This window comes from Corapipo altera, unplaced genomic scaffold, assembly GCF_003945725.1.
Source record: "Corapipo altera isolate COAL_440 unplaced genomic scaffold, ASM394572v1 187, whole genome shotgun sequence".
Taxonomy (NCBI): domain Eukaryota; kingdom Metazoa; phylum Chordata; class Aves; order Passeriformes; family Pipridae; genus Corapipo; species Corapipo altera.
Window position 1 is genome coordinate 286,280 of NW_020885062.1, and position 22,995 is coordinate 309,274.

The 22,995-nt window shown below is 51.5% G+C and overlaps 1 protein-coding gene across 1 annotated transcript in view; it reads left to right on the plus strand.

The window, feature by feature from the left end:
* Positions 1 to 18,323, plus strand: part of FKBP6 (FKBP prolyl isomerase 6) — a 19,970-nt gene extending 1,647 nt beyond the window's left edge. Inside the window, exons 3-8 of the mRNA XM_027669008.1 lie at positions 511 to 713; positions 1,795 to 1,914; positions 2,906 to 3,100; positions 3,355 to 3,464; positions 6,980 to 7,061; positions 17,917 to 18,323. Of these exons, the coding sequence (XP_027524809.1) occupies positions 511 to 713; positions 1,795 to 1,914; positions 2,906 to 3,100; positions 3,355 to 3,464; positions 6,980 to 7,049 (698 nt within the window). The 3' untranslated portion in view covers positions 7,050 to 7,061; positions 17,917 to 18,323. The remainder of the gene's footprint in view (positions 1 to 510; positions 714 to 1,794; positions 1,915 to 2,905; positions 3,101 to 3,354; positions 3,465 to 6,979; positions 7,062 to 17,916) is intronic.
* Positions 18,324 to 22,995: the final 4,672 nt, after the last annotated feature.

Here is a 22,995-nt window from a genome sequence, read left to right on the forward strand (position 1 = left end):
GGGTTGTATTGAGACATTTTGGGGCTCGGGGTTGTATTGAGACATTTCAATTCAAGTGCTGTTTGGTATCTTTAGGTTGTTTGAAACCTTAAAAAGTTGTTAGTGGAGCCCAAAATCCCTCTGGTTCAGATGGGAGAGGGAATGTGCACCTGTAACCCTCTGCCCAGGAGGGGCAGGGAGGTGTTTCCCTCCTGTTTGAAATCACCAGAGAGGAGATGCTGTTCTTTTCCAGGCTGGATGGGGCTTGGAGCACCCTGGCCTAGTAGGAGCTGTCCCTGCTCATGGCAGGGGTTGGGCTGGATGTTCTCTAAGGTCCCATCCCACCCAGACCACTCTGGATCTGTGATACCTTGTGCTCGGCCCCTCAGCCTGATAATCCGCCGCGGAGCCGCTGACGCAGGAGCTCCCAAGGAGTCCTTTCCTTCAGGCTTTGGGAAAACTCATTGCTCGGCGTGTGAGGGGGGCGTTGGTGGCCGTGAGCCTCACCCCTGGCACCCCTGGTTGTGGCAGACATCACGCTGTGGGGGCTGGAGCTGGGGCTGATGTCCATGGCCCGGGGCGAGGTGGCGCGGTTCTGGTTCAGCCCCGAGTACGCGTACGGCCCGCGGGGCTGCCCCCCACACATCCCCCCGGACACCACCGTGCTCTTCCACGTCGAGCTGCTGGACTTCATCGACTCCAAGGAGTGCGACGTGTTCTTCGAGCTGAGCGACGTGAGTCTCCTTAGTGAGGTTTGGGAATGACACACGGTCCTTGTCCTCGTCCTGCCCTGTGGTTTTCGTGGCTCGTGGTTATGTTGGAGGGGAATGGAAAAAACATCCAGAGTCCCTGCCCTTCGTGTCCCTGCCGTGCGGGTGCTGCCTTTGTTTGCTCCTCTGGGCTGGAAGGAGTCGGTGGAACTGCTCCTGGTTATTTTTAGCTTTACCAGAAACCTCGTGTTTACAACTAGAGGGCACCAGCTTCCAGGAATTCCTCTAAGGAGCAGGAAGGAGCTGTCTGTAACAATCCTGCTCAGTCCCAGTGCCCCCTCCAGCCCCCACCCTTTTGTCCCAGCCTCTTGGCTGCTCTCCCAAGTGCTCCTTCCCTGTTCTTTCCTCCCTGGTGAGTTACGGTGTTATTGTTAATTCCCCTTTTCATGTCAAGGGCTTTGGGCTGTGGTTGTGGGTCAGTGAGTGGGGGCAGAGGCTGGTGGGGGAGCCTCTCCTGCCCCTCTCCTGCCCCCAGCACAGGCTGATTTTTTTCTCCCACAGCCCTGTGAGGAAACCACACTTGTAGCACTCCCTCCTTGCCCACCCTTTCTGGCTGACTGACCTTTCTCTGTGCTGGTTCCAACTTGCAGACCCAGGACAAAACCTGTCCCTCCATTTTTATCTTTTTTTATGATTCTTGGGACTTTTTTTTTTTACTGATTGGTGTCTCTTGGGGGTGTCAGATTGTCCCAGAGTTGCCCTGAGAGCAATTGGAGCAACAGAGCCTTTCAAGCAGCTTTGTGCCAGTGACAGCATTTGTGTTAACTCAACTGTGTGCTGAGGGAGTTGGGCAGGATTTAAGGACACATTCCTGCTTTTTTCAGCCCTACTGTGGGCCTGGGGAGCTTCCTGACCTCTTCATCAGGAATTACCAGCACAAAAAGTTTCAGCCTGACTGGGGAGATGCCACATGGTGATGGCCTGGCCTTGGCAAGGGCCTGGCTGCTGCTTTGTGAATAAGAGGGGGCTGTGCAGGCCTGTCCTGTCTGGGCTCTGTGCTTGTTTCCTTTTGTTTGAGCTGAAATTCTGGTATTTCTTTCCCCAGGCACAGCAGGACACGTTTCCTCTAGAAAAGGTGTTGAAAGTGGCAGCCACGGAGAAAGAGTTTGGCAACTACTTCTTCCATAAGCAGAACTTTAGGGTTGCCAAGCACAGATACAAAAGGGTATGGAGCCAGGAAAAGGTGGGATGTGCTTTGGGAAAAGCTGTGGAAGCAAAGATTGTTGTTAGCTCACCACAGCAGGTACAGGTTAGAGAGCAAATAACTTCATTGTCTCTTCCAGGCATAGTTTGGTATCAAAGAACAGGGCTTGGACACCTGGTTTTGTGGGGGCAGCTGTGGTGAATGAGGGAATAGAGTCACAGAATCCTTAGGGTTGGGAAAGCCCTTTGAGATCATTGACTCCAACTGTCCCCCAGCACTGCCAAGGCCACCACTGACCCATGTCCCCAAGTGCCACATCCACACATCTGTTAAATCTCTCCAGGGATGGGGATTCCACCACTGCCCTGGGCAGCTGTGCCAGGGCTGGACAACCCTTTCCATGAAGAAATTCTCCCTAAAATCCAACCTAAACCTCTCCTGCAGTTGCCTCCTGCAACTTGAGGCCGTTTCCTCTTGTTCTACCCCTTGTTCCCTGGGAGCAGAACCCAACCCCCCCAGTTCTACTCTCCTATCAGAGAGTTGGAGAGAGTGAGAAAGTCCCCCCTGAGCCTCCTTTTCTCCAGGCTGAGCCCCCTCAGCTCCCTCTCCAGGCATGGAAATGCTCAGTTATTTCCAAACTGGAATGAATCTGCCACAGTTTCAGAGCTGGTAAAGATTCAGAGTTGCTTTTCCTTGCTATTTTTGAAACAAAATTAATTTAACTTGCCTTTCTCCCTGTAACATTTCTCTTCCATGTTTGTCCTTAAAATCTCAGTCCTGGATGTAATTTTCTTTTCATTCTGCTGCTTTCAAGTTCCTTGATCAGCTCCTAAACCCGTGGCCACGTGGCTGAGCTGAGAATGCCCCGTGCTATTTACAGTTCTGATTGTTATTACTTTTAGCTGACTGAGGTGAGCAGAAACGTGGGTGTAGCTGTTGGATGAGGTGGATTCCTCACTTTCCAGCAGGGATTTGTTGTGCACTGGTTGTTTTTTCCCCCCTCTCTGCTCAGGCTCTCTCCATCCTGGATCGCAGCTGTTCCAGCGAGGCCGAGCGGAGCCAGATCAACACTTCCAAGGTGCCTCTGCTCCTGAACCTCTCCCTCACTTACCTGAAACTGGAATGTCCTGAGCGAGCTTTGAAATACGGGAAGAAAGCCTTGGAGATGGACCAGGGAAATGTCAAAGCCCTGTTCAGGTGTGGCCAGGTGGGCACAAAGAAATCCTTCTGGTTTTATCATCCCAGAACACCCCAGCCTGGCTGTGGAGGGAACCCCTGGATTCTGCTGCAGTCGAGGTGGTTTGGCTGCACCTGCCCCTTCCCTCTGGGAATCTGTCACCTGGAGCTTCTCCTGGGGGATTCCTGAGCTACCTAGCTCTGTCTCAGGAATGTTTGTTGTTGAGTCCTGAAGAAGGGCAGTGAGTCTGTATTTACCTTGCAATGCACCCATCTTCTTCCCAGGCTTGTCTCTGCATGAAGGAATACAGCAAATCCCGGGATTTCCTGACTAGAGCCCAGCAAATCCAGCCCTTCAACCATGATATCAACAACGAGCTGAAGAAGTGGGCAAGGTGAGAGCCCTCCTTTCCATCCCTGGAAGGCTTAGACAGGCTGAAACACCCATTCCAAAACATTTAAACTGTTCAAAAAAAAAACCAAACCCAAACACCAAACTGTTGGGTTAGTGAGTGACTTGGGAAAAGGCAGGTGGGGAAAACTGCTTGAAACGTTTTTGAGGCACAGCAGCTGCAGGTGAGGAGCTGGGAGCACCCACCCTTTCCATGCAGTTGCTGTGGTGGGATGGGAGCAGGTCAGGATGAGGACAGGGATGTGGGGGCTGCCAAAATGCCTCAAACCCAGTGAATTTAGCTCAGTTGGTTAGAGCTTGGTGCTAATAATGCCAAGGTTGTGGGTTCAGTGTCTGGAGGGGCCAGTCAGTGAAGAGTTGGACTTGAAGATCTTTGTGGGTCCCTTCCAGTTCAGAATATTCTGTGACTCTGTGAAATGCAGTTGGCTGGACCTCCAGCTGATCATGTCCTGGATTAATAAGTATGATTTTGATTCCCTTTAAGACGTGTTGGTTGATCACAGCAGCTTTTCTGCACTGCAAGTGCTTCAGTGCACAATGCTACAAATACTACTGTTTGTTAACAGTGAATTTCTTGCTGGTTTAGTGGTAATAAGTGAGCAGCCCTGAAGGCAAACTCTGCCTTCACCCTCAGGCTGAGTACAGGACAACCCTGCCAGCTTTAGTCATGGCCCAGCCCCACCAAAACATGAGTAATGCTTGTCTCTGCCCTCATTCTGCTCTTCCTTTGAAACTGCCAGAAGCACCAGCTAGTTCCCAAAAGTATGTGCTGTCCTGGCACTGTTCACAGGGGCAGGAGTGATGCCATGCCCAGCTCCAGAGCTCACAAAGCAGCCCTGGAATATGAACCCCCTTTTGTGTGTCGCTGCCAGGCACTTGCAGAAAGGTTTGTAGGCAGCAACAACATCTAAAAGAGTGGCTGGTGCTGCTGGGAAAGCCAGTCTGGAGGGCTGAGTGCCTTCTCCAGGGAATGTTCTGTTGCAGGGCTGTTCTGTTACATCAGTGTCCTGTGTATCCACATCATCTTTGACAGTCTGTGATGACACCAAGTCTTCAAACTTGTTCTGTTACTTCTGAAGCACAAAGAGCTCGAAGGCAGGATTAGCTGTTGGTGTGGAAATCTGAAATAAAGCCCTTGTATTCATCCAGATCTCCCTCTGGGTGTGGAGCTCCCAGACTGTGAGGTGAGGGCAGTGAGTTCTGCGCTAGATCTGGCTGCTCTTGGAGGCCTGGGTCGTGTTCAAGGCTGGAAGGCCTCATTCTAGAAGCCTCTTGTGTTCCCTTAGGTTTGTTTGAAATATGCTGGCAGGTAACAGAGGAATCTTGCTGGCAGTGTTGAGGTGGTGCTGCCAGGAAGCAACAAGGCATTTGTGCCTCTGTCTGCTCCAGCTCTGGAGAGAGCAGCACCTACAGCCAAAGGTGTGTCAGAGCTGAGTGTGCATTAAACCACTGTTGTCCTGCAGTTCCTGCTTCAGTGCCTGGTAAAACTGGTATATTTTTTGTTTTTAACCATACAATGGGTTGGGTTGGGTGGGACCTTAAAGCCCATCTAGTCCCACCCTTTGCCATGGGCAGGGACACTTTCCACTAGCCCAGGTTGCTCCAAACCCTGTCCAGCCTGGCCTTGGACACTTCCAGGGATGGGGCAGCCACAGCCTCTCTGCACAACTGTGCCAGGGCCTCACCACCCTCACAGCCAAAGAATTCCTTCCCAATATCCCATCCAACCCTGCCCTCTGGCAGTGGGAAGCCATTCCCCCTTATCCTGTCCCTCCATCCCTTGTCCCCAGTCCCTCTCCAGCTCTTCTGGAGCCCCTTTAGGCCCTGGAAGGGGCTCTCAGGTCTCCCTGGAGCCTTCTCTTTTCCAGGTGAACCCCCCAGCTCTCCCAACTTGGCTCCAAGCAGAGTGGCTTCAGCTCTTGGAGTATCTCTGTGGCTTCTTCTGGACTTGCTCCAGCAGGTTCAAGTCCTTCCTGTGCTCAGGACCCCAGAGCTGGAGGCATCTCTGCAGGTGGGATCTTTTACCACTGGCAAAGAGTGGAATGAGTAAGAAATAGATGAAGCCAGTGTTAATTGGATGTTGTTAATGAGGCCTTACCTCAAGCTCCATCTGGAATGTTGCCTTTGCCTGAGAAAACTTGCAATGTGATCTGGCAAATGCTTCAGAAATTGGAGTATGGATCGAAATCCTGCTTTTAGAGGCTTTTCACTTCCTTACTGGGTACGTTTATCCTCTGCTAAGAGGAATGTCATGTTAATCAGCAGCTGCCTTTTGCTGTCTGAAACAAAGCTTTGGAAAGCATCTGTTTACCAGCTGAACCAAGTTCTTGGCAAAATTCACTTCACTGGAGAAAAGGCAGAATCCAGGGTGAGGGGCATGTGGAATGTGTGCCTGGTACCAGCTGTGGTGGTCTTGGTGCAAATTCTGCTGCTGGATTTGGGAATTCTGTTGGAAGGTTTGTGTTGCATCAAATCTGGGATGAAATGGGGCCGTTCCAATGTCTGGCATGAATCTGCCCCTCCAAACAAGGGACTATTGGATTTCCTGCTGTGGCTGGTGTGGGAATGTGCCATCCACAGATGGGCATCCATGATCTGCTCAGCCACGTCTGTCTGAGCCTTACCAGGAGAGATTTGCTGTGCTGGGATTTCACTTCACCAAACCTTCTGAGGGCTCTGGGCCCGGAGGTGCTGAGGGCAGGGCTGGGAGAGCTGGAGCCACCCTGGGACTGGTTCTGCCGTGTTGCACAAAAACCTTTGCTTTTGGCCTTATATGGCAGCAGATGCAGGAAAACTGACCCCGTGGGCAGCCACTGCTCCCTGGGACAGCTCCCAAACTGAGTCACCCTGTGGCTCAGGGATTCCTCACCAGTGAGGTGAGATGAGAGCACAGGGAGCAGAGGATGCTGTGCCTGGATAAGCAGGGATTCAGATGGAGCAGGCTGGGAAGCTTCTGCTTTTTTGAAGTGAGAACAGAGGAGGGAACATCTACCTTGTCATCCACTTAGTCCTGACACAAATCCCTGCTGTCCCCTGCCCATCCTGTGTCCATGGTGGATATCCTGGTGTAGGGCACTCAGGCAATATCTCCTGGGTGCTGAAGGAGCTCCTGCAGGGAGACACAGAACACAGCACACAGGTGGGGTTCCTCTGCACTGTCCCACGCTTCCAAAACTGGTGTAGAAATCATCTGGCTCCCAAAAGGCAAATAAATGATTTAAGTTGGATTAGAAAGCTACACCTCTACCTCAGTTAGCTTCGTCCAGTAAAGCAGATACGCAAGATCTGTGGAGGAGGCACAACATTTCCAGCTCTTCTTCCCTGACGTGGCAGAGAGAAGGACTTGGATGAGCTGTGTCTGTGCTGCAAACACACTGTTACATCAGGCTAACTTATTTATGTAGAAAAGTAATATTCTATAGAAAAAATAAGCTCTGTTTTTGAGTTGTGGCCCTGGCAGTCCCCAGCCCCTGATGCCATCCTGTCTCTGCTCTGCAGGTGCTACGAGGAGTACATGGAAACGGAGAAGGGCATGTGCTGCAGAATGTTTGACAGCTCTTGTGGCTGAGCAGGAATCAAGGTAACCAGGCTGTAAAAAAAGGCTGAGCTTTCCCCAAACCTCTGTGCTGTGTTCTCAGGTGGGGAACCTGCTTCTCTTCTGTGTGGGAGGGTTTTGGAGGCAAAGTGGAAGGTGAAGGGGAAGGGCGGGATGGTGGAATGTTGCTGCATCATCAGCTCGGGGAATTTTTCCTGGGACAGGGACCTGGAACTGCCAGGAGTTGAGTAAGTTTGGTTTGTTGTTTCCTGTGCTGCTTATCCCAGCTATTCCTGCTCAGAGCCAGGGGGAGGAATAGCTCTGTAGTCTTGTTTCTCTGCCAGTTAAAAGAAAAAAAAGAACAAAAAAAATTTGTTCCTGTCAAACTTAAGAATTGGATTTCCTCCTCCCCTCCAGCTCTCCTGTCTGGAGCTCTTGGAATGCCTCACTTCAGAAAAATCTAAATATTTTATTTCTGGGGGTTTTTTTGTTTTGTTTTTTTTTGGTTTTTTTTTTTTAAATATTAAAAAACCTGTTTGGAGAGAAAATTTCAAATGACTGTTTTGGACTCTTTAAAGCCTTAAATCTTCCAGCAAAATTGACGGGTTTATAAATGCACAAAGGCTCTTTGATCATTCTTTTTTTTTTTTTTTTTTCCTTTTTTTGTCAAAACCTTCAGGGGGGTAGAAGGGGAGGGAGTGGAAATCTTTGCTGGTCTCTTGCTTTGGGGTAAACCCAAGGGAAGGAGTTGTGGAAAATGACAGCAGCCTTCTGTCAGGAAGCATCCCCAGCTCGGGGCCGTCACTGTGCTGCTGTTTTCTCTCTCTCCTGAAGCACAGGCAGCACCTCCTTGCTTGCAGAAAATGAATATTGGCAGCCTTTCCATCAGTGCAATGGTGTTTTTTAAGGTTGACTCTTTTGTCTGTGCTTGTGAGGGAGTTAAGGCAGTGTTCAAGGAAGAGGTTGGGTCCTAAAAGAACACAACCCTCTCCTGGCTGGATGTGCCTCTTTGTGTAGCCTCTACCCTTCCTGCTGCCCCTGTGCCTTGGGCCAAGCTGAGTGTGTGGCCTCAGAGCACAAATCCTTCTGTCTTGGCTGTGGGATGACACTGGTGACACCTGTCACAGGTACCTGCCCCAAGAAAGGAGCTCTGAAAGGGGATTTAAGAGTGACGAGGTCTTATGCAGGAAGTCTGTGGCTCTGGGCTTGGCAAGAGGCTCTGCTTCTCCACTTGCTGAAGTCCAGTTTGGAAGCCTGTAGGACCATCATTCCTGATGGTGCCTGACCTGGGAAGCTTTTTGTGTGGCTCTGGGCATCAGCTTGGCCCTGCTTTGTGGTGGGAGCCTGAGGGATTGTGGTGATCTGGGGCACCACACGGGTCCTCCCCTGGGAAGGTTCTGTGGCCTCTTGTTTCCCAAAAAGTGGCTTGTGAAGGTGCTGATTTCCACAGAGCTGGTGGAAGTAAACCAGTGGGTTTGGTTAGGGGAGAATGAGAATTACAAAGGGAAAAGGAGACACTTCTATAGGGCTGAGTTTAAAAATTGGGCTGAACTCATCAGCCAGAGTTTATCCACTGACCCCAGTGTGTGAAGTTCTCCCACCTTACACAGCTTGGAAGTTGATTTTAGTTGCAGCATTAAAAATAGACCAAGTGTCCCAGACAAACATAAATCACCAAGACCTAAACAGGATTCTGCTGTTCATTCATGGCAAGAGAAATCCCTTTGCTGGAGGAGGTTCCTGCAGGGCCTTTGAGCTGGAAGTTGGGCTGCTGCTTTAAAACCTCATTACACATTCAGAGAGGAGCAAAGCAGTTCCAGCAGGAGCTCCTGCTCCCTGTCAGAGGCACTGGGAATTAGTGAGGCTGGAGGCAGAATGTTCTTTAGTGTTTTCTGACAGCCTTGTCCCAGTTTAGGGCACAAACTGTACTGGGGCAGTCTGGCTCCATCCCTTCTGTGTTAGGCACTGAGTGAGGAGATGACCTGGGAGTACCATGGTTGATGATCCAGTGGAATCACAACAGTTGTGGAAAACTGTCCTGCATACCAGCTGGCAGGTGCTTGTGGAGCACTGAGCTGACCCATGGTCCAGCTCCCAAATGTCTTGGAGCTGTAGCTGTGGCTTTTCCTCCCTCCTGGAACACTGCTGCATCCCTCCCCTGCCTCAGAGCTCCTTCCTGGGTGCTGTGCCTTTGGGGAGTCCTGCTCTGCTGCAGGGACAAGGTTCATTCCTCTGCACTCAAGAATCCAGGGCTGTGTTGTTTGTTTTGTACAACTGCACCCAAACCTGGGCACACCTGAGCATCCTCCTTCTGCCCGGTGTCTTTGCAAGGAATTTTGCAGTGATAGGACGAGGGAGAATGGTTTTAAGCTGAAAGAGGGGAGATCTACATCGAATATTAGGAAAAAATCCTTCCCTGTGAGGGTGGTGAGGGCCTGGCACAGGTTGCCCAGAGAAACTGTGGCTGTCCCATCCCTGCAAGTGTCCAAGGCCAGGTTGGACAAGGGCTTGGAACAACCTGGGATAGTGGAAGGTGTCCCTGCCCATGGAACAATATGATCTTTAAGCTTCCTTCCAAGCCAAAGCATTCCATCGTTTCTGTGTCCTTCTCACTGTAGAGCCCAGTTCCTCAAATTGCTACAAACAACATCTTGCTCAGAACACAGTTCTCACCTTTTTAATGCAGATTGTGGTCAAAATAGATCTTTTCTTTGGTGAAATGCAAGGCTGCTCGTGGTACTACTTCCTGGGGGGATTCAGGAATACTCAGAGGGAAAAATAGAGGCACAAACACTTTCTTAAATCCATCCTGCTGCAGCTCCTTGGAAATGTCTTGTGTCTCCTGCTTGTCCCTCTCTGGGTTTGGGGTATTTACCTGCCTCTGTCCCCTCTGTGTGGTGCAGGTGTGTCAAGCCCAGTTTTCTGGGATGTGCAGAGCTGGAAGTCCTCCTTGGTGTCCCCAAAGCTGCAGGATGGTGGGCTGAGGCCTGCTGGCTTATGGGAGCTTTTGGTTGTTGTTTGAAAGACCCAACATTAAAAAAAAATGGAATTTGTCATCATTGTATTACTGTGGTTCTTCATTGGAAGAGATCTAAAGCATGAGGAGTGGGGACAAATTCCTTAGGAATGTCTGGGTTCTAGTAGAGGGTCCTTGGTGATACTTTTGTCCCAGAAAGATGAGCATTTGAGCTTTTTTTTGTTTTTCATTATAGGTGGGCCAAAGTTGAAAGCTTGTCTCTTAATGTGCACCTCAGCTCAGTACACAGGAGAAGTGGTCTCAGGAGTTGGGAGCACACAGGGAAATGTTCCAGTGCAAACAAACAGGGCTGAAATTATGGCAGGAAACAGTAACTCTGAGGTCAAACTTGTGATTGCCATGAATAGCAAGTCCTACCAATTCTGAAGGCATTAATGGGTGAGAATTGGCTGTAGAACTGGGGCTGTGTCACCAGGTAGAAGTGACTGTAATTGGGTTTAAAATCAGCAGCAGTTGCCAGTTAAACTGACCTAATAAGCTGAAAGAGACTTTCAAATAAACTGAGTCTGTGCATAAAACAAAGTCTTGCCTTGGGAAAGCTCCAGACTTGGAGTAAACAGCAACTTGCTCCTTTCCCTCCTGCTCTGGTTGTTCCTGGGATCTGAAATGTGCCTCCTGCTGATCCTGTCCCTCCCCACTGCTGAGCAACACAGAACCAGCAATTCACTGCTCCTTTAGAATATGCAAATTCCTGTCCCACAGAGGTGTCCTGTGCTGCAAAGGAAATTGTTAAATCTCTGCTTTCTGCTGAGCCTGGCTGGGTGAGGGGGAAGGCTTGAAGGAGGACTTAATTAAGCATTCTCCTTGTTAAGCAGAGGAAGGAGAAAAGCTTTTAATGAGGTGGTTGGGTTGGGGTTTTTTGTTTTCCCTCCAGCTCTCTTCTCTTCTAGCATCTTGCTTTTTTTTTTTTTTTTTTGTCAGAGTTGTTCTGCAGTTCCTTCCTGCAGCAATACCTGTAATATCTCTGTGGTAGGATCTTGGGCTCTGGAAACTCTGGAGACAGGACTGCAGGACCTGCTTTTAGGGATGCCCTGACATGCTTTCCCAGTGGGTGTACTGGACATGGGCCTGGATGCACTAGGGGAGGTTTTTCCAGACTGGGAGGTCTGGCTTGGGGCTTAGAAGCCAAAATAGGATGTGAAAGGGAAAAGAGGGAGATCTGTGCAATATCTCAGTGTCCTACAGTGCCCATCCTCCAGCCTCATCCAAGGACTGCCTTGGGGCCCTGGGCTGTCCTCTCTGACTTAGGAAGTGCCTAAAGCCTGGGATTCCCCCTTTGTACTCAAACACAAAGCTCCCAGGTGAGGCAGGAGCAGATCCCTGGCTGCATCTCTGACAGGAGGGTGGAGCCAGGTGGGGGTCAGGCTCTGCTCCCAGGGATCAAGGGACAGGACCAGAGGAAATGACCTCAAGCTGTGCCAGGGTAGGTTTAGGTTGGATATCAGGGAAAACTTCTCAGTGGAAAGGGTTGTAAAGCATTGGAGTAGACTGCCCAGAGCAGTGGTGGAGTCCCCATCCCTGGAAGTGTACAGAAAACATGTGGATGTGGCACTTAGGACATGGTTTAGTGGTGAACAAGGTTGTGCTGCACTGATGGTTGGACTTGATGATCTCAGAGGGCTTTCCCAACTTTCTGTGAGTCTTGTTTTCCCCCAGCTCCTGCCTGAGGCCACCTGGCCCTGGGAAGGCCAGGCTGAGTCCTCAGGGAATACCCCTTTGTGGGGGGTTTTACTTCTCAGAGCCTTTGCCAGGAGCTCTAATACAAAATATTCTACTGTTACAAACCACTAGAGTGTGAAGAAGGTCCTGGGCTCTTCTCATTCCCATGATAACTCCTGGTTTATCATGCAGGTGCAGTTTAAAGGGAATGGGTTATGTGTAAGATGGGAATTTCTTTATGAACTTCTAGCTTTGCAGGGCATTTAGTCACTGGCCCTCACTTTCAGCAGCAAGGAAACACACAGTTATCCTATTTTTTTATCTGAATTATAATTTTTAAAGCCTTCTTTCTCCACCCCTTCAGTGGTGCCCTGGCTGGGCACCAATCCTGCTGCTCTGGAATCTCCAGGTGTTCTCTCTGAACTAGCAGAAGAGATGTTTTTGTCCTATCTATTTCTCTTAGTTTTAAATCCAGGGATTTTAAAATTTCATGGAAACTTTTACTGACCTGACACCCTTCAGAGGAGATACTCTCCTGGTTACAAGAGGGTACTGGTGCTGGTCAATCTTAAACCTGCCAGCTCTGTGCTCCAGCACAGTGAGCAGGGAAACAGTGACAGACTTGGGAAGAGCTTTAAATGCAGAGACAGCTGAGGTTAAATGAAATAAGTGCTGAGGGCCCTAAAAGTGTTCATTGTGGTTTTGGGAAATACTCCTCTGCTTCTCAGCTGCCAAGCACTGCATCCCAGTGCATGGAATCAGTGAATCTCAGAATTTTTTACGTTGGAAAAGCCCTCTAAGGTCATTGAGTCCAACCCTTCCCCCAGCACTGACCCATGTCCCCAAGTGCCACATCCACATGTCTGTTAAACCCCTCCAGGAATTGGGACTCCACCACTGCCCTGGGCAGCTGTGCCAGGGCTGGACAAGCCATTCCATGAAGAAACTTTCCCCAGTATCCAACCTGACCCTCCCCTGGCACAGCTGGAGGCCATTCCCTCTCCTCCTGTCCCTTGTTCCCTGGGAGCAGAACCCGACCCCCCCCCAGCTCCCCCCTCCTGTCAGGGGGTTGCAGAGCCAGAAGGTCCCCCCTGAGCCTCCTTTGCTCCAGGCTGAGCCCCCCCAGCTCCCTCAGCCCCTCTGTGTTGGGGTGTCCTTTCCATCAGCTGATGGATTGGGAGCTGCATCCCTGCTGGAGCAGCCCCTGGGCACTGAGGGCTGTGTGTGACACCGGGGCAGCAGCACTTTGCAAACAGGCCCTGTTTGTGTCTGTCAGCACCAGGAGATCCCAACAAGGGCTTTGGATTTGGGGAACGTGCTTTTGGAAAGACTTCTTGCTTCAGATGCAGGGAGTGCCTTGGCACTGCTGAGAGCTGCTTTGCAGAGCTGGAGAGTTATTTCCAGTAAGGACAGACATGCCCTTGATGTGCCTCCTGCACTGCCCACCCTGCTCTCAGGGCTGTTGATTCCATAGAATGCTGGGCATTATTGACCTGGGAGTTATCTGAACTCTTCAAGGACTGGGAGCTGCTCTAAGGATCAGTGTCAGCCCTGACTTGATGGGTGAAGTCCCTTCTGAGTCAGAAGTGTGTGTTGAAGAGTTCATCCCTTCTTCCACCTTCTCATAATTGTCCCTCTTGTGAGACCTCTTGCTCTCTGAAGAAGTGGTTTTGCTGCTTTATCTGGGTGCTGTTTGAAGGGGCTTTGGTTTTTGGTGGTTTGTTTTTTTTTTTTTAGAAGTGCTTAGGAATGAGCTCTGCCTTCTGTTCTTCCTTTTTGCATTAGGAATCCTTGTCCTATCCCAGATCTGAGCAGACTTGACAGCTCCTCCTTCCATCACCTCAGGTTCAGGATGGCAGTGCATGTCATCAGCATTCAGGGCCTTTGGAGTCGAGACTTGTTAGAGATCTCTGGAGAATTCCTGCTGCCACTGAGCTGTCTGTCTGGCATACAGGCAGCACTTGGAACTTGCCGTGGATCCTTTGCAGAGCTGAGGATCATGACAAATTGACTGGGGGGAAAAAAAATGCTGAGAAAAAAGCATTTAAGAGGGCAGTGGGAGTTCATGTAGCTTGGCTCTAGACACGAGGAGCAGCACATCTGCTCCTTCCACCTTCCCCTGTGAATTTGGGCACCTTAGATGGGGCAGTTGGAGCCTGTGCCAGCCTTTGGATGTCTGGATGAGTGTCTGGGTGCTGTGTGCTCTGCAGGAACACCCACAGCCACCTCGGCATTGGAGTGGGCACTTGAAGCACTCACAGCTGGACATCCCCAAACAGCACTTGGGGACAGGGGAGGGCAGGGCTGACTGCAGAGCCACTTCCTCAGAGAGCACATAAGTGGTCCCTAATTAGGGAATTCTCTCATGGCATGCTCAGAGAAAGCCCCCAGGGATGGCAATGCCTCATGTCCAGATAGAGCAGGACAGCCTGGAGTTGGAAATAGCTGTTGCTGTGCTGTGTCAGGGTGGATTGCCCAGACATGGAGTTATCAGCTGCTGAGAGCACCCTGGTGCTTCTGGGCTTTCTTCTTGGCACTCTGCAGCCTGTCACTAACCTCTTGTGGGCTCCATGAGATTGCTTCCCTCCTGGCTGTGGTGGTTTTTCTCCAGGCTGTCATTCCAGAGTGGCAGTGCCTGTGGGGCTGGTCAGGGTCTGAGGTGAAGAGCCTTTTTCAGATGGTTGCTGTTCCCAGCAGGCTCATGTGGAGCTGTGGTGTTGGATGTGCTGGATCCTTCTGGCTACTGAGCCAAAACTTCCTTTCTTCTCCGTGCCCATTGCAAATCCCATTTAGATCCAACACAAGCAATGAAGAGAAGGTGCTCTGTCTCCCCTAAGAGACATGAGGAGGCTGCATTTCTCTGAATATCCTTTGAGATCACTTTTCTGGGATATAAAAGCCTTCCAGGCTGCCCCCACCAACCTGATTTCTTGGATACTTCCCTTGAGGAACACTCTTCTCACTGAGGGGTTATCCCAGTGCAGTGCTGCTGGCAGCTGCTGCCTCAAGGTATGGGTGTAGTGAGGGCTGAACTGGCAGGAGAGACAGTTTAATTGCACAACTCCAACTTTGCAATTTCCTCCTGCTTTGATAAAAACTTTATCTGCTGTGTTTAGTGCTTCCCTGCAGCCCTGCTAGAGAATGGAGGCAGGAGAAGGGGGAGCTGGGAAAGATGCACCAACAGTTTTCTGTGCAAAAAAAGCAACTTAGACCAAATTGTAAAGCCTCAGTTAAACATTAACTGTTAATTATGGCTTTAATGCAGAGTAAAGGTGACTGTGGATATAAATGACCTGTGACCTGGCATGTTGCTCACTGTGAATTGATGGTTGGCCTTGTCATTGCAAAGGAGGAATTAAAATAGCTGGGACCAACAGGCCTGTGTGTGAACTTCAAAGGCAGCCTGTGCCTCGCTGAGTTGCTGCCAACCTGCTGTTAAGTGAAGGAAACAATCTTGGAGCAGGGTCCTGCCTGGATTGGGCTGTTCCCCTCCGTGCAGGAGCAGCAGAGGCTTTGAACCCCTTCCAGCTCCGTGTCTGCAGGGCCCTGTGGTTACCCTCCACTTCTCCTCTGATTGTGGAGCCATTAGGTGGAAATGAAAGAGATGAGCTGATCAAACACTCCCTGAAATGGCTTTAGGGTTTCAGTTTGAATATTTTTTTTAATTAGCTGCATGTAAAGACTTTATTACTTCAAATAGCAGCCACGAAACCCTCTTGGTTTGATCCTTTATTTTCCTGGTGCACACGAAGCATCAGTAGCTGTAGGTTTGTACCCAGTTAGACACCCCAAACCACAGCCAACAGCCAGTGGGAACATGCAGGGATCAGCTTTGAAGTATTCCTGTTGGGAACACATGAAGGAAGTGCTGTGTGAGGATGGGATCAGACTGACAAGGAGCAGAGTGGAAGTCAGTCGCATTTTAGCAGGAGCAAGGATGCTTTAGTCTGACAACACACAGAACACTGTAGCACATCAAGGGTAAGGATTCTTTTTTTCCCCCACACTTCAAGCCTTTCTTTCCTTGTCCTGGCTGATAGAACTTAATGCTGTGAACTGGAGAAACGATTTAAGCATTTTTCTCTCTGATTCATTTTCAAAGAGAAGAGATCAGCTGAAGTGTCCTCCAGTCGTTTTCCTTCTTTAGAAACTTCTTTTCCCCCTTCTCCTGCTCAGAGGAGACACTGGAAAGTGCTGCCAGCCTGAACTGGCTCTGGGTATCTTATATGTCAGGAACATCATGTACCCCTAGTTTTGGAAGGTTTGGCAGTAAAAGGAGCCTGTGAAATGAGGCTCTTGGTGAGTGTGGGTGAACCAGGATGGTGACTCTGCCCCAAATCCCAGTTTGTGCAAGGCTGGAAATCTTCGCTCCTGTGTTTCTGGCAGCCTTGAAAGTTCCTCTACTCTTTTGTGCTTTTATTATCCCAAACTTTAAATTGGGGACAGCCCTTGAGAGAGGCACATTGTGCTGATTCAGGCTCAGTTTTCTGGCAGGGTGGCCCTTGAGTCACGGGTTCCGTGTGGCTCCGAGCACAGGGACTGACAATCCCGACAATCCCGGCTCCTCTTGGGGTCAGCAGAGGGAGATGAGTCACTGGGGTGAGCAGGAGGCTGGGCTGGAGACTCCTGATGTTCCTCACAGCCCTAATTATCCAGTGATCCTGTGGTGCCTTTCAGGGATGTACAATGAACGAGGTGTGGATTCTGAGCATCATGTGATGCTTCATCTTCTCATCCTTCACTCTGTAAAGTGACTGTTTCCCTCACAATTCCTGCTTTTTTTGCCTCCTGGTTAGCAGCCTGTAAGTTGATATCCTCTAAGGGACAAGCTTCCTTATTTTGCTACCAGTAATTTGATTTCCATGTGCAGGCATGGCCGGTGCAGCTGGGCTGGCTGAGCCAGGGTGCTGGAAAAGTATAAAAATGGGTTTGGGCTCCTGGTATTCCTGAGCTCTTGGATGGGATCCTTTGACCCTCAGAGCTGCTGCAGGATACACAGAAGGGGTTATCCTGGGGAAAGGTTTCCAAGGATTTTCCTGATTTTTGTCTGTTCAGTCTTTGCTGTTTATCCTATGGATGACAGAGGGACAAGGCTGATGTTTCCTCAGTGATTTGGTACCATTTTTACTGATAAATCAGGGAAGTACCCCCTGTATCATTATTTCTTCATTGGTACCTCAGAGGTGCCACTGGCAGCAACACCACAAGCAGCAGGATGTGACACCAGGCACAGGAGAAGGTGCTGGGTCTGAGGGCCAGGGAGGGGAAGGTCCTGGCTCTGCAGGAGCAGGGGGAAGGTGTGGCTGGGAGAGGCTTTGAAGGAGCAGATGAGTTTTTGGCAGCGAGGTCAGTAGAGCCATTAGAAGGTGAGGCAGGAGAGCCAAGTCCTGATCAGTGACCCAAAAGGTTCCCCTTTGAAATTCAGAGCTGGGAAAGGAGGAATCACAGGATAGAAACACACCTGGTTCTTATCCAGAGAAAGCTGATGCTGCACAATGTGCTGGTTTCCTTCTGGAAAAGGAGGGAGGGATGGGGTGGGGGCTGAGATGAGAGAAAAGGGCTTAGCTGGATATGGAATCTGCCATTTCTCCATGTGTGCCAGGACTCCAGGACTGGTGAGGACCCAACTGTAAGTGGGAGCAATGGGTTGAGGGCAGGTAACAACACCCAAAGCACTGGGGATGCTCTGTGATCCATCCCAGACCTCCCAGTGCTCCTGTCCTGCACCAGGAAGGAGCTGGGAGCAGGGAAACATCGGGAGAAACAATAGGAAAATGAGATGAAGAGAACAATGAATCTTCTGGGAGACACAGGACTGTCTCCAAAGGCAAAGAGTGAGTATCCAGGCTTTGGTTTCCCAGAACAGAAGTGGAAAAGCACAAGTGATGGGAAGCATGGATTGCCCCTGTGTAGGAAAGGGGGTGGCCTGAAGAGTTCTCTGGGGCTTCCCTGAGCTGGGCTGGCCACTTTTGAGCTCTTGTCACTTAATACTCAGTTTTATCCAAGTCCTCCACGAGGAAGTTGAATGGATTTTATGAGGATTTCCCTGTGCCTGTTTCACCTGTGTTAATCCAGAGAATTCCAGGTGTTTCTTTCAGGGCCAGTGGAGCTGTGCTGGTAACCACGGACCATTTAATTCTGAAATGGATTAAACTGTGCAGGTGATGTCTGGGACACACTGACTGTGATGTTTTGTCATCCTAGGACCTTTCCAGCTGCCCAGCCCTTGGACAGGAGGGAGACCCACCTGGGGGCACGTGGAGATTCCAGCATCACATGTTTTGGGAAAAGGAGCAGGAGCCCTGTCTGCTTTGAGAGATGAAGTGAAAGTTCCGATTTTTGTACACAAACTGATTTTCCTGAAGTTGGGTTTGTTTGCCATGTTTTGAGACATTTTCCAGAAGAATTAAGTCCTGCTGTCAGAGAGAGGACAGTGTTCCTTCTCTCTGCTTGAAGAAAACTCTTCCCTGACATCCTACCTCCTGCAGGTTCCAGGCTGCTTTTAGGGAATCAGTAAGTGGGAGGAGGATGCCGTGAAGTTTTGTGTTTGCACAGGCTGTTCTTTAAAAACTTACGTTTGATATTTTTGTTCTGAGAAAATAAACCAACCTGAGCATTAAGGCTGTGCCAGTTTATTGTGCAAGAGGGATTAATGCCTGAAAGGAGCTGGAATTTGGGAATGGGGTCTGGTTTGTTGCTGCAGAGCTGACTCCCTTTGTGGGCAGCAGCGTGTTGTGCTCTTTGTTTTGGCTGGATGTTCCTGTGAGTGTTGGTGCTAAATTTAAAATTGCTGAAGAATGCCAGATTTGTCCCCTGCACATCCTGTGACTCCTCCAGCTTCCCTGGAGTTGGGTTCTTTGGGAGCAAATTCTGCTGTGTGCTCATGTGGGGGTGAGGCTGGAATTGAATAAATGCAGAGCCAAAGATGCTCCAAGGGCTGGAGCCCCTCTGCTCTGGAACCAGGCTGGGAGAGCTGGGGGTGTTCACCTGGAGAAGAGAAGGCTCTGGGGAAACCTTAGAGCTCCTTCCAGTCCCTAATGGGGCTCCAGGAGAGCTGGAGAGGGACTTGGGACAAGAGAGGGAGGGACAGGACAAGGGGAATGGCTTCCTACTGCCAGAGGGCAGGGAGAGATGGGATATTGGGAAGGAATTCTTGGCTGTGAGGGTGGTGAGGCCCTGGCACAGGTTGCCCAGAGAAACTGTGGCTGTCCCATCCCTGGAAGTGTCCCAGGCCAGGTTGGACGGGGCTTGGAGCAACCTGGAATAGTGGAAGGTGTCCCTGCCCATGGCAGGGGGTGGGACTGGATGGGCTTTAAGGTCCCTTCCAGCCCAAACCATTCTGGGATCCTGTGAATTCCACAGCAGGGGCTTCCCAGCTGTTCACCTGTCCCGGGTGCTCTTATCTGTCCACTTGTCCCTGCTTTTTTCCAGGAGGGTCTAAAACTGATCCCCCCAGTCAGTCCCGGTTTGTGTTGCCAAGCCCTTTCCCGGCCCGACACTAGATGGCAATGCCTCCTTCCCAATGCTTCTCCAAAGGCCGGTGATCGGGATTCCTTTCTGATGGGCTTTAAATCTGGATATTGGTGTGTTTCTGCACCAGTTGTCCCGATAATTTTACTTGGGAGCTGATGCCTCTTCCCTAAAAGAAGTGGAGAAACTTTTCCTGGGATAAGACATAAACACAGAAGCTTTTCCAGCAGGAACCAGTGCCTGTCGTGGAGCTCCCTGCCATGGGCTGTGCTGGCACTTCCCTGCCAGCCCTTGGGATGATCAAGTGTGGGCAGCTGGATCCATGAGTGGAAACTTGGCACATCCCTGTCCACCGATGACCTTGGAAAGGCAGCACCTCCTGCTCCCCACACTGGGGACCAAACCCAGCGGGGAAGGCGTTTCATCTGCTAAATCTGACCTGCAGGACTGTGGGTGGGTGGTGGGGCTGCTGTGGCACACTGAGGAGCTTTCTAAGCCTCTGGAAGGTCTTCTCCAGTCCTCCTGCCAGTGGCAGAGAACAGCAGCCACTTCCCTGTCACTCAGCCCATGCTGGTGACTTGTACTTGATCCAAGGTCCCTCTCCAGGTTAATGGGTAGTTTGCTGCTATCTGACACTTCCCATGGTGAACTAGACCCTGCTGAAGTGCATTTTTCCACTTTTCCTTACCAAATTATGGCCAAAAATTACTTTCCTGAGCTTTATTTAATTAATTTTGTTGTTGTTGTTATTAAAGGAAGAAATACAATCTTTCAGCCTCTGGGCAAAATCAAAGGTGTGTTTGGACCTGACTTGGCATTAAAACAGAAATACAAATCCTTAACTTAAAGAGACAAAAATCTCTACAGAGAACCACACTTTCTGGTGGGTAGTCAAAAAACACAGGCTTGGAGAAGTTTCCTACTGGAATTTTTGATTTTGGCCAAAATGCCTCCCCTTCCCCCCCCATATCAAATACTTTTTGACAAACACCCTCAGTGTGTTCCCTGGAGAAGCTGCTCTGAAGGTTGGTCCCAGCTCAGCAGTGCTCTTGTATTTCCAGTTTGGGTTTATCAAATGTCAACCTCCAGCTCCAGGTTTGCTCAATTCCAGGATTATCTGATCTCGGGTGATGTTTTCCTGGTGTGGGTGTTTGCCCAGACCTGAGGTGTTGTGTCCCCTCAACCCATTGATCTGGCTCCTTTGGGGCTGCGTGGGGTGTGAATCACAGCCCCTGTGTGTCACCTGTGGGTGCTCCTGTGTCACCTCTGCGTCTCCCAGCCTGTTGTCCCCACACCACTGAGCCCCCAAGGACACGATGAGGGCAGTGAGACCCCACTCTGTGCCCGTCCCCTCTGCTGGCAGCTGGCACAGAAACCCTGGGGAGCCTTGGTGGGTGTCCCTGTCCCCCCCACAGCGTGGGCTGTGCTCTGCTGGGGACAAGGGTGAGCTGAGACCACTGGCAGGTAAGCAAAATGTGGGATGGCAGAGCTAAAGCTGGGCTGAGACATCCAGGGCACGTGGAATGGGGATGCTGGAAGGTGCCCCAGGTTGTTTCACTTCCTGTCTGGTCACACGTCTCCTTCCCCAGCCTGGGGGTGCTGCAGTGGGAGATGCAGCTTCCACCCCTCCAAACCTTCCTGCCACGTGTGGGGATGTTGGTCCTGTCAGCTCTGCCTGGGTGGGTGCTCAGGACCCTCTGCCAAGCCTGGAACAATCCTGCTGATCCCAGGGGCCTGGAGGCTTGGCCACCCTCCCTCCATCATCCCTGTGCTGCTGTCAGGGCAGAGGGGAGGCAGAACCGGTGGCTGCAAGCAGAGATTGAGGATCCCTGTGGTGCTGGAGCCCCTCAAGTCACTGGGAACCCCATTCCCCTGGGTCAGAACAGGAACCAAGGACCCCAGGGGCACTGGAGCCCTCGGGCTGAGACAGGAACTGAGGACCCCCATAGCACTGAAGCCCCTGTGCTGGCACAAGGACCAAGGACCCCCACGGCACTTGAGCCCCTTGAGTCACCAGTCCCCTCGTTCTGCCAGGCAGGGACAGAGACCAAGGACCCCTATGGCACTGGAGCCCCCGAGCTGGGACAAGAACAGAGGACCCCCATGGCACTGGAGCCCCTTGAGTCACAGGGCACCCCTTACCCCTGGGTCAGGACAGGGACCAAGGATCCCCTTGGCACTGGAGCCCCCAGGGGGGACGGGGACAAAAGGCCCCTGTGGTGCAGGAGCCCCTTGAGTCACCAGGCACCACATTCCCCTGGGTAGGGACAGGGACCAAGGACCCTCTTGGCACTGGAGCCCGCGGGGTAGGACAGGCACTGAGAACCCCCCTGGTGCTGAAGCCCCTGTTCCCCCGGGACAGCACCGGGGACTCCCTCACACCCCCTTATCCCGAGGGCCGGCTCTGACAGTCCTGGCAGCGGCAGCCCCTCGGTGCCGCCGGCCCGGGCCGAGCCCCGCCGGGCACGGAACGCTCCGTGCTCTGCTCCCGGCCCCGCGTTTGTGTTGGCACCGACCGGCGAGCGGGGCCGGTTTAATTGGCAGTTGTGTTTGTGGCCAGGGTGTTATGAAAAGGTTTTCTGTCTCCCTCTCTAAGTTCCCCTGAATATGTTTTCACTCTTAATATAATATTCACTTCATTATTAGCTGAAAGAGGCTCTTTTCAGAGAGGGGGTTTTTTTCCCCCCCTACTTCCAAAAATATATTAAACAACCCCTTCATGCAGCGCTGCGCTGAGGGCCGGGATTGTCTGCCGGAGGGGAAGTGAGAAACCCGACGGTAAATGGGATTTACACAGAAATTCCTTTCTTCCCCAGCGTGCCGGCGGCGCTGGCCGGGGGAGGGAGGAGGCGTCTGTTGCTTACGGGGTGTTTGGGGGTACCTCGCGTCCCCACCCAATGTGGTCACTCAGGGGATCCCCCCCAGCAGAGCAAGTGCTCCCAGAGGCTCCCGGCACCCGTTTCCAGATGCAAACCCCTCCAGCGGCGTGGGGACCCGGCCAGAGGGAATCCCGTGTGCCGGCATTCAGTGCGGGAGGTGTTTCCAGCATCTGCCAGGTTTTGGGAGCTTGTTCTCTGCTGGGTGGATGTTGGGACATCCCGGGGCTGGGTCAGGCTGGTGCTGTCCGTGGGCTCGTGCCATTCCAGCCCTGGCTCCGGGAGCTTTTGGGATGCCCGGAGGCAGCCGGTCAGAGCAGGGGGGACATTGGCCGGACAGAAGGGAGCCTGGGCTGGCACTTGCAGTGGTGCTGAGGAGCACTGGGGTCCCTGGGGACTCCCAGATCCCTCTTCCATACGTCGAGGAGCTGCCGTGAAAGCCCAGAGGAGCCCGGAGCAGGTTTTCTTTCACTGAAAGCAGGGTAAACACAAATCCCCCCTCCCCACTCTACACCCCACCCCCCGTAGGACCCTTCCCCCGCTCCGCTGCCACCATTCCCGGCCATCCTGCGAAACGCATTAGGGCCGGTGCCACTCGCTGATGAGTATCCAAGGTCTGTCGCTAGCCGGGAACAATTAGCAGTTGTTTTGAAACGTCTGTTTGCTGTGGCTCCGGGACCGATACGAGCACCCCTTTCGGAGCCCGGACCGCGGCCAAGGGAGCTCCCAAGGGATGACACAGCTCTCAGTTAAGGATGCTTTTGGGATGGGTCTGGAGTGTGCACCCCCAACCCCTCAGCTGATCAAGGAAATGGGAGCTCTCTGATATTGCTGGATTTCTTTTTTTAGTTTTTGGGAAAAAAATAAAGAGCTCTTTTTCCAGGGTCTTTCTGGTCCATGCCCCACTTCCCACGAATGCGTCGTGTCCAGTGTATCC